The sequence below is a fragment of the Leopardus geoffroyi genome, chromosome C1 (genome assembly GCF_018350155.1).
Source record: "Leopardus geoffroyi isolate Oge1 chromosome C1, O.geoffroyi_Oge1_pat1.0, whole genome shotgun sequence".
Classification (NCBI taxonomy): domain Eukaryota; kingdom Metazoa; phylum Chordata; class Mammalia; order Carnivora; family Felidae; genus Leopardus; species Leopardus geoffroyi.
Window position 1 is genome coordinate 155,318,579 of NC_059328.1, and position 16,920 is coordinate 155,335,498.

At 39.8% G+C, this 16,920-nt stretch overlaps 1 protein-coding gene across 6 annotated transcripts in view; it reads right to left on the reverse strand.

The window, feature by feature from the left end:
- LOC123599015 (sodium channel protein type 1 subunit alpha) overlaps positions 1-16,920 on the reverse strand; it is a 157,042-nt gene that overhangs the window by 26,731 nt on the left and 113,391 nt on the right. For all 6 annotated transcript variants that reach the window (XM_045480070.1, XM_045480068.1, XM_045480074.1 and 3 more), the window contains exon 18: positions 2,183-2,303. In XM_045480070.1, the coding sequence (XP_045336026.1) occupies positions 2,183-2,303 (121 nt within the window). The remainder of the gene's footprint in view (positions 1-2,182; positions 2,304-16,920) is intronic.

Sequence of the window (16,920 nt, forward strand, 5' to 3'; positions counted from 1 at the left end):
ACATTCATTAGCTGTGCTCTTTGACATTGTGAAAATTATTCAGCCTCTTTAAATGGTTCCCTGGCTAATAATACCTGCTTTTTCTGCTTCAACTCATTGTCCAAGAGAGAACTTTGTAAAGCACAAATGTAGTCACTCTAGTAAAGGACTTCAAAGTAGAAATTAATAATAAACAGAAAACTTCGTTTTTATTTATTCTATTTATATTTTTTAAAGTTTATTTATTTTGAGAGAGAGTCAGAGCATGCAAGCTGGGAAGGGGCAGAGAGAGAGGGAGAGAGAAAATCCCAAGCAGGCTCTGTGCTGTTAGCTCAGAGTCTGACATGGGGCTCCAACCCATGAACTGAGAGATCATGACCTGAGCCGAAGTCAAGAGCCTGATGCGTAATCAACAGAGCCACCCAGGCACCCCAGAAAACTTCCTTTTTAAGGAGGTTATGGAATAGTAATGTAGATCTCTCCCGACAATGTTTGTTACTGTTTAGTTTTCTTGTGGTGCTCCTAAAAGAAATCATATAATTTTCAACTTAATTTAGTCCACTAAAATGCGGTTGCTTGGTTCTGCTTTGATTTGTCATTTCCTTCTTTATACTGCTTTACTCACTCAAAAATAAGAATTAAATCAACAGATATCTGTGAATACCTTTGTAAGCATCATGAAAGAAAAAAATCACTTTTTTTTTTTAAAAAAAGACAAAAAGAAACAAAAGATACAGAACATGGACCTTGCCACCAAGAACCTTACATTCTTGTTTTCAAGAAAAGATATAAACACAGGAACCCTACCTCAAGACAAAAAAACAAAAAATTAAAAAGTCAAGTATGCTGGAAGAAGAGGGAGATAGGGGAGGAAGAAAGGCAGGGAGGAGAAAAGACAGTAAAGATACATATAACAGTTCAAAACAGAAAGAGGAAAGCTCTCACAAGATAATATATGAACAATCATCAGGTGAATTAAATGCATATATTTATTATAGCTGTTCAGAGGAATAATAATCTCTTTTACACCATGGTCAGATGAAGGTAGTTTTGAGAAGGACTTTGGGTGACATGTGGAATTTATATAGGAAATAAAAGGAAACAATGTATATCAGGCCTATGAGGAAGAGATCACTATATAGAGAATATGCAAATATATTCATATCTTTAGTATATGTGCTGCCGAAGTGAGCACTATATTCATATCTTTAAAACTCAAATTCCCAAGAAAATCAGACCATGGGAAATACTAGTCACGGGGAAGACAAAGCTCTTAAACCCATTGTCCATATTGTAACAGGCTCAACCAGCTTAACTGTTCAGGTATCAGGCATGGGGTACTGCTTATTTCCTGCTTCATCCAATGAGCATTGGAAAATGGTGATTTTGTTAAAAAATACAGTTTAGCATTTGCAGCTCATTGAACTTTGTCAGAAAGCTATTAAAAAAATTTTTTTTAATGTTTTTATTTTTGAGAAAGAGACAGAGAGACAAAGTGTGAGAGTGAGGGAGGGGCAGAGAGAGAGGGAGACACTGAAGAATCCGAAGTGGGCTCTAGGCGCTGAGCTATCAGCACAGAGCCCGATGCGGGGCTGGAACTCAGGAATCCTGAGGTCATGGCCTGAGCCAAAGTCAGGAGTGTAACCAACTGAGCCATCCAGGCACCCCCAGAAAGCTATTTTAAGGCAAATTCTGTGTATGAGAATTTTGACTAGTATTTAAGGTGCCAACTTATTGTGGGGCACCTGGGTGACTTAGTCAGTTGAGCGTCTCACTCTTGATTTTGGCTCAGGTCATGATCTCACAGTCATGGGATCAAGCCCCGTGACAGGCTCCCCACTGGGTGTGGAGCCTGCTTAAGATTCTCTCTCTCCCTCTCCCTCTATGCCCCTCTCTCTAGAAATAAAATAAAAAAGATGCCCACTTATTGTGAAATCACCATTTTACTTTTAAAAATATAAATCAGTCATTTGTTTTTATCACATTAAAATATTTTTCTCTATTGTCATGCTCTTTTACACATAGTGGGCAGAGATAACCAAAAATAACAATAGATTTGAAAACTGTTAGCCTATTAGTGGTAATTCAAATGGATCTACTAAGGTTCTATTATATTATGAATGATCCATCTTGGGTGATCACAACTAAAAAAACACCCCACATTCTATAAATGGAAGATTAACATGAGGGTCATTTTCTTTACCTTCAGTGAAACAGGCTTCAGGTTCAAGGGTTTCCTCAGGTTCCACTACAGGCTGTTCTTCTGCAGGTGCGCCAATGTCCACAGTGCTGCCTTCAGAGGAGCTACTGCTTTCATTAAGTTTCTGTGCATGAAATAGACATAAAAAGTAAATCACTTTAATTTTAGTAATAGCCTAGGAAGAAAAGATTAGTGCTATGAACTGATGTTGGATTCTCCTTGAAGTGAAGAGATTTTAAGTTTAGAGCAAAAGACGGATTGACTAAGAAAAAGAAGTAAGGAAATGTTATGGTATCCCCTTTTCCATAATTCACATGTAAGCATGAAATCAAATTATTATATTGTGAAGTTACAAATGACCATCAGAAACATGTATTAAGCAAACCACTCTCCTAAGAATTAGAGAAGCCCCAGAGGGAGGGTGAGGGGTAAGGAAAATTAATATAACTGTTCTCATTTTACAGATAAGGGAACTGAGGCCCAGGTGAAATAACTTGTCTAATGTTACATAATTAGTAAATGAGAAAGCCAAGATTTGAGGAGAATTATTCCTGAGCCCAAAGACCATGCTCTGTCATTTATGTGACCACACTGTTTCCGAAACAGTGTATTGACACTCTGACAATTTTGCCATCAATTTAAAACTGAAAATAATCCATAGAACAAAATAGCAAGATTAGTCTAACAGGTGAAGAGAATCTACAATTCACTCTTGAAGTGAAAGACTAAAACAAAATGAAGACACCTGTTAACACCACAAACTAATGTATTTTATATAATACAAATATAATGGAATTTTATGTAATGTAAGTATTCAGTATCTTCACGGAAGCTTTTTGGTAGCTGTAGACATGAGTTCTATTTGATTCTTTGTTTACAGTAAATCTGCCAAACTAATTACATCCTTTTCCTAGGGCAAATGCCATAATAGTAACTTATGTGCAAGCAATAATAAATCTCTTTGCTATATAGTATTACTTTAACTCACAGGGAAATTTTTTAAAGGAATACTTGCAAAGTATTTAAGAATTTTGGACAAATCTACCTTTTAACAATCACAGTTCTTCACATATGATGCGAGATATCTGGCTCCATATCAAACTTCATATCCATTACTAAATACCATTGTTAGTTACCTAGATTTCAGATTTACAACGAGCAATTGTGAGTGATAAGATTAAAAGATGTGAACCTATATAACATGAAATTAATTTTATCAAATGCCCAATGGCTCCCTAAATAGCCTCCTTTGAGGTGACTTGCCTGGATGATGATAAATTAAATTGCTACTTTTTTTTTTAGCACAGTTTCTAAAGGTGTAACTAGTTCAGATTTTCTACAGATGAGAGTGCTATTGCCAATACATCAAACTTTATTCTTAAGAATATTCTTTAAAATAAGCTATTGTTGGGGCCCCTGGGTGGCTCAGTCGGTTAAGCATCTGACTTCAGCCCAGGTCATGATCTCATAGCGCGAGTTTGAGCCTCGCGTCAGGCTCTGTGCCGACAGCTCAGAGCCCGGAGCCTGCTTCGATTCTGTCTCCCTCTTTCTCTGCCCCTCCCTAGCTCACGCTCGCACTTTCTCTCTCTCTCTCTGTCAAAAATAAATAAACTTAAAAAAAATAAAATAAAATAAGCTATTGTTTGACAACTCAACTTTGTATATGGTACCGGTTACTAGGTATAGACAACGATCTTATAGATGTTTACAAATTAGTTTCCAAACACTTGTCAAGCAATGTAAGTATATTCTACAGTCTGCCTGAACTACTGTTAAGAAAATAGAAGTGTGCCTAATGTTACTCAAAATCAACAAATCAACATGCTCTCAAACTCATGACTTATTTATTTATTTATTTATTTATTTATTTATATTTATAAGTAGACTTCACACCCAGCACAGAGCCCAATGCAGGGCTTGATCAAGACCTGAGCTGAGATCAAGAGTCTGATGCCCAACCAAGTGAACCACCCAGGCACCCCCTAAACTTACTCCTTTAACCAAGTTTCTGATTCTGGTTGTTTGTAGTATCATTCTTTGAACAAATGGACTCCAACTCTCATTTATTCTTACTCTTTTCCAATATTGACAGTAATCTACAGTCAAATTTGTTAAATTTCACTTTTTTTTTTTTTATAATTTTTTTTTTCAACGTTTATTTATTTTTGGGACAGAGAGAGACAGAGCATGAACGGGGGAGGGGCAGAGAGAGAGGGAGACACAGAATCAGAAACAGGCTCCAGGCTCTGAGCCATCAGCCCAGAGCCCGACGCGGGGCTCGAACTCCCGGACCGCGAGATCGTGACCTGGCTGAAGTCGGACGCTTAACCGACTGCGCCACCCAGGCGCCCCTAAATTTCACTTTTGAAATAACCCTTCTCTCATTCTCATCTTCCAAATTCTTATGAGCTTTCTGTTCATCCTTGTCACCTCTTTGGAAAGCTATCCATAATAATTATCACCCTCATTCTAGCCTCACATAATTCTAGAACTTTGTGGACCATGAAGCCTGCTCTATGTTAGGTGCCCAATAAATATTTGGTGAATGAATACCTCTGTTTCATATTTTATTGCCAGATGAAGCTTTTTGTCTCCAACTTAGCACTCCAACCAAATTTTCCAAATCTATCCTTCACAGTAGCTGTGCTTAATTTTAGTCAAGGTGAACTTCTTAATGTTTTCTGGCTGTAGCTTATAGTGGTTATTTTTGCCCATCATTGTGGAAGAATAATAATTACTCTCATCTAAACCCCCTTTGCCGCTTTGTTTGCACAACACTTTGGGCCCATACTACTTTTTTTTTTTTTTAAATCTAACCTCCCTTTATTCTAATTGACTTACTACATTAACAACAGTTGGCATTCTCTATCAAACACAATGACTGATATGCTTGGTGTGCTGAAATTGCTTGGCTGGTTCTATTGTATCACACCTGTGCATTTCTGCTTTCATCAGGAGAGTTGTTTACTTATCAAGAATAAGTTGGGGCGCCTGGGTGGCGCAGTCGGTTAAGCGTCCGACTTCAGCCAGGTCACGATCTTGCGGTCCGTGAGTTCGAGCCCCGCGTCAGGCTCTGGGCTGATGGCTCGGAGCCTGGAGCCTGTTTCCGATTCTGTGTCTCCCTCTCTCTCTGCCCCTCCCCCGTTCATACTCTGTCTCTCTCTGTCCCAAAAATAAATAAACGTTGAAAAAAAAAAAAAAGAATAAGTTATGTTTGGGGGCACCTGGTGGCTCAGTAGTTGAGCATCTAACTCTTGATATTAGCTCAGGTCTTGATATTGTGGTGGTGAGATCAAGTCCCTTGTCAGACTCTGTGTGCAGCCTGTTTGGGATTCTCTCTCTCCCTCCCTCTCTGTCCCTCCCTGGCATGCTCTCTCTCTTTCTGTCTTTCTCTCTCTCAAAATAAATAAATAAACATTAACAAAAAATAAGTTATGTTTGTTTTTAAATCAATTTGTACCACTTTAGATTAGCGTAATTGTGTAATTTACTCTTAAATAATTTTATAAAATGAGTGAAAGAAAGTTAGTTGTTGTTGCATCCATAAATACTAAGTTGAATTCATTGCATAAGTTTAATAAAGGCAAATCTCCCCCAACCATATACATACAAATGAAAACAAAACTTGTAAAATTAGGTGTGAATAATTGTTTTTTAAAAAAGGAGGGGGTACTGGGGATATGCATTTCTGGAAGGATGCTAAATTCAGGTTGCTTCACAAGGTTCTTAAAATCTCTGTCCTTTTTGGAAAAACCTAAACTGGAAATCCTAGATGATAAATTATAAGTGTGGCCCATGCCAAAGTGATGCTGCACAACTGCCAATGATGGCACAGGCTAGAAAAAGAGGCCTAAGGTAACATTTTCATGCAAGTGTCTATCAGTTTTCAAGATGTAGCAGTTTAATGTTTGAGATCTAGAAGGAATTCCTGTACCTTTCAGGAGTGGGACATGATTGCAAATTAGATTTTATTTATTTATTTATTTATTTATTATTAAAAAAAAAATTTTTTTTTAAGTTTTATTTATTTTGAGAGAGACAGAGACAGCATGAGCGGGGGAGGGGGGGAGAGAGAGAGAGAGAGAGAGAGGCAGAGAGAATATCAAGCAGGCTCTGCACTGTCAGCACAGAGCCCAACACGGGGCTCGAACTCATGAAACCATGAGATCATGACCTGAGCTGAAACACAGTCAGAAGCTTAACCGACTGAGCCATGCAGGCGCCCAACAAATTAGACTTAAAAAATTGTATTCGTATTTGGCTTAAATAACTTACGTAATCAACATTTTGCAAAGGAAGCCTGGTAAGCTGTATCATGGGAGGATAGTCCCCGATTCCCTTACTAGTCAGGGAAATTTGCCCCAACTTTCAAGTCAAAATAAAATCGGATAAACCGACAAGTGAATGTTAGGAAGATCAAACCACAGACAGGTGGGTGCAGGCTAGATAATCTACTAGAGATAAACGATGCTGACCAGAGAGAAATGTCAGTGCTTTTTTTTAGAAGTTTACGTATGATGTAAATCAAGGAGTATTTAAATGTGAGAGAGGAAAGGAAAACAAACAAAATGAAACAGGTACAGAAAAAACTGAGCTGAAGTGTTACATGGGAGGCAACGAGGGTTTTGACTGATGAGCTAAATAAAGAACATTAATAAATAAATTTAAAAATTAATGAATTAGATAATAAATGTATTAAATAAAAAATAGATTAGAATACATAAAAACATTAATAAATAAAGGCACCAAGACCTTTCATTCAAACATAAGACCGTTAATTAACAAAGACAAGAGAGAAGGGCACCAAGATGAAACTTAAGTATGTAATGCTTTTAGTTCTACTTGGTCAGTGACGTACTTCAGAATTTAGAGAAACAGTGTTTTTGCAGATGATGAATTGTACAGTTAAATTCTCAACCAATAATCATGTAAATGTATAACATTCATTTTGCAATAAAAGGTGAGTGTCTGTCATTCTTACGGAAGAGAGGCTTCCAACCTATGTTCTGAGGAGACGGAGACATCAACCTTAGGAGGAAGATAAAGGCCAACCAGGCAAGTTCCAGGCAGAGCAGTTCCATTATCATGTGCTTTACACATTCATGATACATGAAAGAATTTGTTTAAAAAACACAATTGTTGGGGTGCCTGGGTGGCTCAGTCGGTTAAGTTTCTGACTCTTGGTTTGGGGTCAGGTCATGATCTCACAGTTCATGAGATGGAGCCCTGAGTCAGGCTCTGTGCTGACAGTGCAGAGCCTGCTTGGGATCCTCTCTCTCCCCTTCTCTATGTCCCTCCCCTGCTGCACATGGGCACACCTAGGTGCTCTCTCTCTCAAAATAAATAAATCAATAAACATTAAAAAAAAAGCCCACAATTGTTAAAAAGTATTAAAAAACTAGAGTTGAATCAAAACCTGGGGAAATGAATGCCCAAATTTAATAAGAAGATACTAAAATGGAAGAAAAAAAGTGTGGGTGAATAATAGGGAGGATTATATGGAATTTAGTAACATGGTTTTCCATGGAAACAAGGTGATAGGTGGAAAAAATTCCCGAGATCTAAGAATCCTAGATAAAAACAACTTGTATGCAAACTAATGCACAGAGGTATAAAAACAAAAATAAAACATTTTTAGAATTTGTCACTAACCCCACCCCTAACTGGGAGGTTATATCAGTTGGAGAGAGAGTATTTTTGTGGTTTGAGAAAATGAAAGCTCTTTCAGAGGTTTTAGTCTAAAGACCTGAAAAAGGATTGGCACTATGACAAGCGATGTGCAACAATATCTCTTCTTTATGTCTGAAAAAATACTTCCCTGGCAGTCCGTGGTAGTAGAATTCTGAGTTTGTGTTAGAATCCTGGCCACTGTTGTCACGCCCTCCAATACTCCCCACCCTTGCATGTGGGCAGGGCCTGTGACTTCCTTCTAGCCAACAGAATATCGTGAAGGTGATGGGCCACCACTCTCCTGATTATGTTACCCTGAACTATGTTAGAAACATGCTCCTTTCCCCCTCTTTTCTCTCAAGAAAAAAAGTAAACTGTTTTAACTTCCTTATGCTAAGTACCCACAACCATGCTTATGTGGGCAGCAGAACATGAAAGCTGCGCTATGTGGAAAACATACACTTCCAATACAATACATTTTATAAATTATTCTCAAGTTTTTGTGTTTTTGTATTTTTTTTTTTACTAGAAGCTTATAAGAATCAAAATGGAAAATGACCCTAGAAAACTTTACATTCAGATTGGAAAACTGGACCTAGATGGTACAACTGGTATAATTGACCTGGCAAACATACATAGTTAATCTGTCGATAAGTTAGGGTTCAAAACTCCTAACTTAAAAGTTCTTTTTAGGGGCATCTGGGTGACACAATGGTTAAGCGTCTGACTCTTGCTTTGGGCTCAGGTCATGATCTCATGGTCATGAGATCGAGCCCCGTGTTGGGCTCTGTGCTGATCATGGTGCCTGCTTGGGATTCTCTCTCTCCCTCTCTCTCTGCCCCTCTCATGCTCACTTTCTCTCTTTCTCTCAAAAATAAACTTTAAAAAGTTATTTTTAATTGGACGTGCTGCCTCTGTGTATATTTCATTATCACACATCACTGTACCCATTATGTACATTGTTTTATTTGCATGTATGCAGAAAATATGCATGAATTGTTATCATGTTGCAAGGTTATTCACATATGAAGTAGGTAGATGTTGTAAACTATTTTACACAGCCAGGTCACATCTGTAATTCTCACCATTTCTCAGCTGATCATTCCAAGAACTTTTAAAACAGTCTATGGCCTTCAGTTGAGCCTTTCTTCAATCCATCTGCCAGCAGAAGCTGGTGTGATGCTTTAAGACAAATCACCTTCTGACTAAAATCTACAAAGACTCCCCCTCATTTCTTTGGTGTCTGCTAAAATTCCCTTGTAGGTAGGGGCTCCAGTGGCCCTGCTGCAGAGACTAATAACGATGTGGTTGGCTCTAAAAAAAAAAAAAAAAAGCTAACCTAGTTTTTTAGGTTAGTCACCTGTGGGTCACCAACAACCTCATCTTTACACCCCTCTCCTGGATCAGACCATAGTAGTGGGAAGAAAGCCCCTAATAATGGGGGTTCAACCTCTCACTTTCTGTACGGTTTTGCCCAAATAATTCCCTGGGCCAGTTTCTTACACGTAAAATGAAGGAATGATCTCTAAAGTTCTTGCTGTAGTGTTCTACCACTCTGTAGTCTTTTAGGATTTGAAATGATACAAGAGAGATGTGATACTGAAAATGATAAGAAGGCAATGCAGGGAGAAACCTGGACTCAGGGAGAGATACGCAGTAAGTGCTCAGGGTGGGTATGGTTGCTTTGTGCATAGATGAGTCATAGGTGCTGGGTCTGTGTCTAGAAAAATCCCATGATCATCTCTGGGCGAGGATGGGAGAAGCAAAAATAAATGCTACTCCCACCTTGGAAACAGAGAAACCATTCACATGTAACTGGGCTTTTAAGTTAGCTTCTATACTAGTCCTATGTGCAATATTCATGTAATCACTAAACATTTATTGGGAGATACTATATTCTCAGATTTGAGTTAAGTTTCTGTCTCCTAGAACCCCTTCATCAGCATAGTGAATTATTGCATTATTTATCTGTTTTTGTTTCTTTTCCCTTGCTACTTTGTCCCCCTTTTTATTGGCCAAAGTGAAAAGTACAAAGTATTTTATGGTTACTTTAATATTAATTTATTAAAATTAAGGTTAAAGATTCTTGAGGTTCATTTCAGTTATGTTTTTTTCTTCTGTCAATCATCCTTGTCTTTTGCCTGTTTTTCTACCGGAGTGTTTGTGTTCTTACCAGATTGCAATTGCACTTTATAAACAGAAAATCATTTGAGTTTCCTTAACATGTAATTTTTCCCATTTGTATTAGTTTTCTACTACTGTGTAACAAATTTCCACAAATTTAGCAGCTTCAAACAATACCAATTTATTATCTCACAGTTTCTCTAGGTCAGAAGTCTGGTCCCACATAGCCGGATTCTGTGCTCAGGGTCTCACTGGGATAAGCTAAGGTGTTGACTGGGAATGCAGTTCTCATCTGAGGTTCAAGATCTACCAAACTTATGGGTTATAGGCAGAGTTCATGTCCTTGCGGTTTTAAGGCTGAAGTCCCTGCTGTCCTGCTAGCTCATGGCCTTGAACCATTCTGTAAGCGGAGGCCACCACACTTCCTTGCCACATAGGCCCCCATAGGCAGTCTTTCTTCCAAGCCACCCAGAGCATCTCTCTCTCCCCAGAGCATCTCTCTCTCCTTCAATTACTCTTACATGACCAGTGGGAGAAAACTGCTCTTAAAGGGTTCATCTGATTAGGTCAGGCACACCTAGGATAATCTCCCTTTGGCTATAAACATAACATAATCACAGGAGTGGTACCTCATCATAATCAGATTTCAACTGCACTCATAGGCTGGGGATTACCCAAGGGCAAGAGTCTTCAGGGTCATCTTAGGATCTTGCCAACCATGCCAAACTCTGTGTGTTTTATTGGTTTTCTTTTCTAAGAACCACTGCTATACTAATACCATCTGCTACACTGATAATTATTATTATTTTTTTATTATATGAAATTTATTGTCAAATTGGTTTCCATACAACACCCAGTGCTCATCCCAAAAGGTGCCCTCCTCAATACCCATCACCTACCCTCTCCTCCCTCCCACCCCCATCAACCCTCAGTTTGTTCTCAGTTTTTAACAGTCTCTTATGCTTTGGCTCTCTCCCACTCTAACCTCTTTTTTTTTTTTTTTTTCCTCCCCCTCCCCCATGGGTTCCTGTTAAGTTTCTCAGGATCCACATAAGAGTGAAACCATATGGTATCTGTCTTTCTCTGTATGGCTTATTTCACTTAGCATCACACTCTCCAGTTCCATCCACGTTGCTACAAAAGGCCCTATTTCATTTTTTCTCATTGCCACGTAGTATTCCATTGTGTATATAAACCACAATTTCTTTATCCATTCATCAATTGATGGACATTTAGGCTCTTTCCATAATTTGGCTATTGTTGAGAGTGCTGCTATGAACATTGGGGTACAAGTGCCCCTATGCATCAGTACTCCTGTATCCCTTGGGTAAATTCCTAGCAGTGCTATTGCTGGGTCATAGGGTAGGTCTATTTTTAATTTTCTGAGGAACCTCCACACTGCTTTCCAGAGCGGCTGCACCAATTTGCATTCCCACCAACAGTGCAAGAGGGTTCCCGTTTCTCCACATCCTCTCCAGCATCTATAGTCTCCTGATTTGTTCATTTTGGCCACTCTGACTGGCGTGAGGTGATACCTGAGTGTGGTTTTGATTTGTATTTCCCTGATAAGGAGCGACGCTGAATATCTTTTCATGTGCCTGTTGGCCATCCGGATGTCTTCTTTAGAGAAGTGTCTATTCATGTTTTCTGCCCATTTCTTCACTGGGTTATTTGTTTTTCGGGTGTGGAGTTTGGTGAGATCTTTATAGATTTTGGATACTAGCCCTTTGTCCGATATGTCATTTGCAAATATCTTTTCCCATTCCGTTGGTTGCCTTTTAGTTTTGTTGGTTGTTTCCTTTGCTGTGCAGAAGCTTTTTATCTTCATAAGGTCCCAGTAATTCACTTTTGCTTTTAATTCCCTTGCCTTTGGGGATGTGTCGAGTAAGAGATTGCTACGGCTGAGGTCAGAGAGGTCTTTTCCTGCTTTCTCCTCTAAGGTTTTGATGGTTTCCTGTCTCACGTTCAGGTCCTTTATCCATTTTGAGTTTATTTTTGTGAATGGTGTGAGAAAGTGGTCTAGTTTCAACCTTCTGCATGTTGCTTTCCAGTTCTCCCAGCACCATTTGTTAAAGAGACTGTCTTTTTTCCATTGGATGTTCTTTCCCGCTTTGTCAAAGATTAGTTGCCCATACTTTTGTGGGTCTAGTTCTGGGGTTTCTATTCTATTCCATTGGTCTATGTGTCTATTTTTGTGCCAATACCATGCTGTCTTGATGATGACAGCTTTGTAGGAGAGGCTAAAGTCTGGGATTGTGATGCCTCCTGCTTTGGTCTTCTTCTTCAAAATTCCTTTGGCTATTCTGGGCCTTTTGTGGTTCCATATGAATTTTAGGATTGCTTGTTCTAGTTTCGAGAAGAATGCTGGTGCAATTTTGATTGGGATTGCATTGAATGTGTAGATAGCTTTGGGTAGTATTGACATTTTGACAATATTTATTTTTCCAATCCATGAGCAGGGAATGTCTTTCCATTTCTTTAAATCTTCTTCAATTACCTTCATAAGCTTTCTATAGTTTTCAGCATACAGATCCTTTACATCTTTGGTTAGATTTATTCCTAGGTATTTTATGCTTCTTGGTGCAATTGTGAATGGGACCAGTTTCTTTATTTGTCTTTCTGTTGCTTCATTGTTAGTATATAAGAATGCAACTGATTTCTGAACATTGATTTTGTATCCTGCAACTTTGCTGAATTCATGTATCAGTTCTAGCAGACTTTTGGTGGAGTCTATCGGATTTTCCATGTATAATATCATGTCATCTGCAAAAAGCGAAAGCTGGATTTCATCTTTGCCAATTTTGATGCCTTTGATTTCCTTTTGTTGTCTGATTGCTGATGCTAGAACTTCCAGCACTATGTTAAACAACAGCGGTGAGAGTGGGCATCCCTGTCGTGTTCCTGATCTCAGGGAAAAAGCTCTCAGTTTTTCCCCGTTGAGGATGATGTTAGCTGTGGGCTTTTCATAAATGGCTTTTATGATCTTTAAGTATGTTCCTTCTATCCCGATTTCTCAAGGGTTTTTATTAAGAAAGGGTGCTGGATTTTGTCAAAGGCCTTTTCTGCATCGATTGACAGGATCATATGGTACTTCTCTTTTTTTTTGTTAATGTGATGTATCACGTTGTTTGATTTGCGAATGTTGAACCAGCCCTGCATCCCAGGAATGAATCCCACTTGATCATGGTGAATAATTCTTTTTATATGCTGTTGAATTCGATTTGCTAGTATCTTATTGAGAATTTTTGCATCCATATTCATCACGGATATTGGCCGGTAGTTCTCTTTTTTTACTGGGTCTCTGTCTGGTTTAGGAATCAAAGTAATACTGGCTTCATAGAATGAGTCTGGAAGTTTTCCTTCCCTTTCTATTTCTTGGAATAGCTTGAGAAGGATAGGTATTATCTCTGCTTTAAACGTCTGGTAGAACTCCCCTGGGAAGCCATCTGGTCCTGGACTCTTATTTGTTGGGAGATTTTTGATAACCGATTCAATTTCTTCGCTGGTTATGGGTCTGTTCAAGCTTTCTATTTCCTCCTGATTGAGTTTTGGAAGAGTGTGGGTGTTCAGGAATTTGTCCATTTCTTCCAGGTTGTCCAATTTGTTGGCATATAATTTTTCATAGTATTCCCTGATAATTGTTTGTATCTCTGAGGGATTGGTTGTAATAATTCCATTTTCATTCATGATTTTATCTATTTGGGTCATCTCCCTTTTCTTTTTGAGAAGCCTGGCTAGAGGTTTGTCAATTTTGTTTATTTTTTCAAAAAACCAACTCTTGGTTTCGTTGATCTGCTCTACCGTTTTTTTAGACTCTATATTGTTTATTTCTGCTCTGATCTTTATTATTTCTCTTCTTCTGCTGGGTTTGGGGTGTCTTTGCTGTTCTGCTTCTATTTCCTTTAGGTGTGCTGTTAGATTTTGTATTTGGGATTTTTCTTGTTTCTTGAGATAGGCCTGGATTGCAATGTATTTTCCTCTCAGGACTGCCTTCGCTGTGTCCCAAAGCATTTGGATTGTTGTATTTTCATTTTCCTTTGTTTCCATATATTTTTTAATTTCTTCTCTAATTGCCTGGTTGATCCACTCATTTGTTAGTAGGGTGTTCTTTAACCTCCATGCTTTTGGAGGTTTTCCAGACTTTTTTCTGTGGTTGATTTCAAGCTTCATAGCATTGTGGTCTGAAAGTATGCATGGTATAATTTCAATTCTGGTAAACTTATGAAGGGCTGTTTTGTGACCCAGTATATGATCTATCTTGGAGAATGTTCCATGTGCACTCGAGAAGAAAGTATATTCTGTTGCTTTGGGATGCAGAGTTCTAAATATATCTGTCAAGTCCATCTGATCCAATGTCTCATTCAGGGCCCTTGTTTCTTTATTGACCGTGTGTCTAGATGATCTTTCCATTTCTGTAAGTGGGGTGTTAAAGTCCCCTGCAATTACCACATTCTTATCAATAAGGTTGCTTATGTTTATGAGTAGTTGTTTTATATATTTGGGGGCTCCGGTATTCGGCGCATAGACATTTATAATTGTTAGCCGCTCCTGATGAATAGACCCTGTAACTATATATAATGTCCTTCTTCATCTCTTGTTACAGCCTTTAATTTAAAGTCTAGTTTGTCTGATATAAGTATGGCTACTCCAGCTTTCTTTTGGCTTCCAGTAGCATGATAAATAGTTCTCCATCCCCTCACTCTCCATCTAAAGGTGTCCTCAGGTCTAAAATGAGTGTCTTGTAGACAGCAAATAGATGGGTCTTGTTTTTTTATCCATTCTGATACCCTATGTCTTTTGGTTGGCGCATTTAATCCATTTACATTCAGTGTTACTATAGAAAGATACGGGTTTAGAGTCATTGTGATGTCTGTATGTTTTATGCTTGTAGTGTTGTCTCTGGTACTTTGTCTCACAGGGTCCCCCTTAGGATTTCTTGTAGGGCTGGTTTAGTGGTGACAAATTCCTTCAGTTTTTGTTTGTTTGGGAAGACCTTTATCTCTCCTTCTATTCTAAATGACAGACTTGCTGGATAAAGGATTCTCGGCTGCATATTTTTTCTGTCTAGCACACTGAAAATCTCGTGCCAATTCTTTCTGGCCTGCCAAGTTTCAAAAGAGAGATCAGTCACGAGTCTTATAGGTCTCCCTTTATATGTGAGGGCACGTTTACCCCTTGCTGCTTTCAGAATTTTCTCTTTATCCTTGTATTTTGCCAGTTTCACTATGATATGTCGTGCAGAAGATCGATTCAAGTTACGTCTGAAGGGAGCTCTCTGTGCCTCTTGGATTTCAATGCCTTTTTCCTTCCCCAGTTCAGGGAAGTTCTCCGCTATAATTTCTTCAAGTACCCCTTCAGCACCTTTCCCTCTCTCTTCCTCCTCTGGGATACCAATTATGCGTATATTATTTCTTTTTAGTGAATCACTTAGTTCTCTAATTTTCCCCTCATACTCCTGGATTTTTTTCTCTCTCTTTTTCTCAGCTTCCTCTTTTTCCATAACTTTATCTTCTAGTTCACCTATTCTCTCCTCTGCCTCTTCAATCTGAGCCGTGGTGGTTTCCGTTTTGCATTTCATTTAAAGTGTTTTTCAGCTCCTCGTGACTGTTCCTTAGTCCCTTGATCTCTGTAGCAAGGGATTCTCTGCTGTCCTCTATACTGTTTTCAAGCCCAGCGATTAATTTTATGACTATTATTCTAAATTCACTTTCTGTTATATTATTTAAATCCTTTTTGATCAGCTCATTAGCTGTTGTTATTTCCTGGAGATTCTTCTGAGGGGAATTCTTCCGCTTGGTCATTTTGGATAGTCCCTGGCATGGTGAGGACCTGCAGGGCACTTCCCCTGTGCTGTGGTGTATAACTGGAGTTGGTGGGCGGAGTCGCAGTCAGACCTGATGTCTGCCCCCGGCCCACCGCTGGGGCCACAGTCAGACTGGTGTGTGCCTTCTCTTCCCCTCTCCCAGGGGCGGGATTCACTGTGGGGTGGCGTGGCCCGTCTGGGCTACTTGCACACTGCCAGGCTTGTGATGCTGGGGATCTGGCGTATTAGCTGGGGTGGGTAGGCAAGGTGCACAGGGGCAGGAGGGGCAGGCTTAGCTCGCTTCTCCTTAGGTGATCCACTTCAGGAGGGGCCCTGTGGCAGCGGGAGGGAGTCAGATCTGCTGCTGGAGGTTTGGCTCCTCTGTAGAAGCTCAGAGTTGGGTGTTTGCGCGGAGCGAGGAAGTTCCCTGGCAGGAACTGGTTCTCTTTGGGATTTTGGCTGGGGGATGGGCGGGGGAGATGGCGCTGGCGAGCGCCTTTGTTCCCCACCAAACTGAGCTCTGTTGTCCGGGGGCTCAGCAGCTCTCCCTCCCTTTGTCCTCCAGCCTTCCCGCTTTCCGAGCAGAGCTGTTAACTTATGACCTCCCAGACACTAAGTCGCGCTTGCTGTTGGAACACAGTCCATCAGGCCCCTCCGCTTTTGCCCGCCAGACTCAGGGGCTCTGCTTGGCTGGCGAGCCGCCCCTCCGCCCCGGCTCCCTCCCGCCAGTCCGTGGAGCGCGCACCGCCTCGCCGCCCTTCCTACCCTCTTCCGTGGGCCTCTTGTCTGCGCTTGGCTCCGGCGACTCAGTTCTGCTAACCCTTGGCGGTTTTCTGGGTTATTTAGGCAGGTGTAGGTGGAATCTAAGTGATCAGCAGGACGCGCGGTGAGCCCAGCGTCCTCCTACGCTGCCATATTCCCTCCTCCCTGCTACACTGATAATTAATTAATTTCTCTACTTATATTCCCTTCATTTTGCTTAAATTCTAATTTCTCAAACTAAGTTTTTGGTCATGTTCTTTCATTCTTTCTTGATCATTCTTGTCATCATTAAGACATCCAATGACTACTTGGTCCCATCCCACAGATTCTGATGGAGAATGTTCTTATTCTCCAAACAGCTATTTATGTATTTTATTTGCTC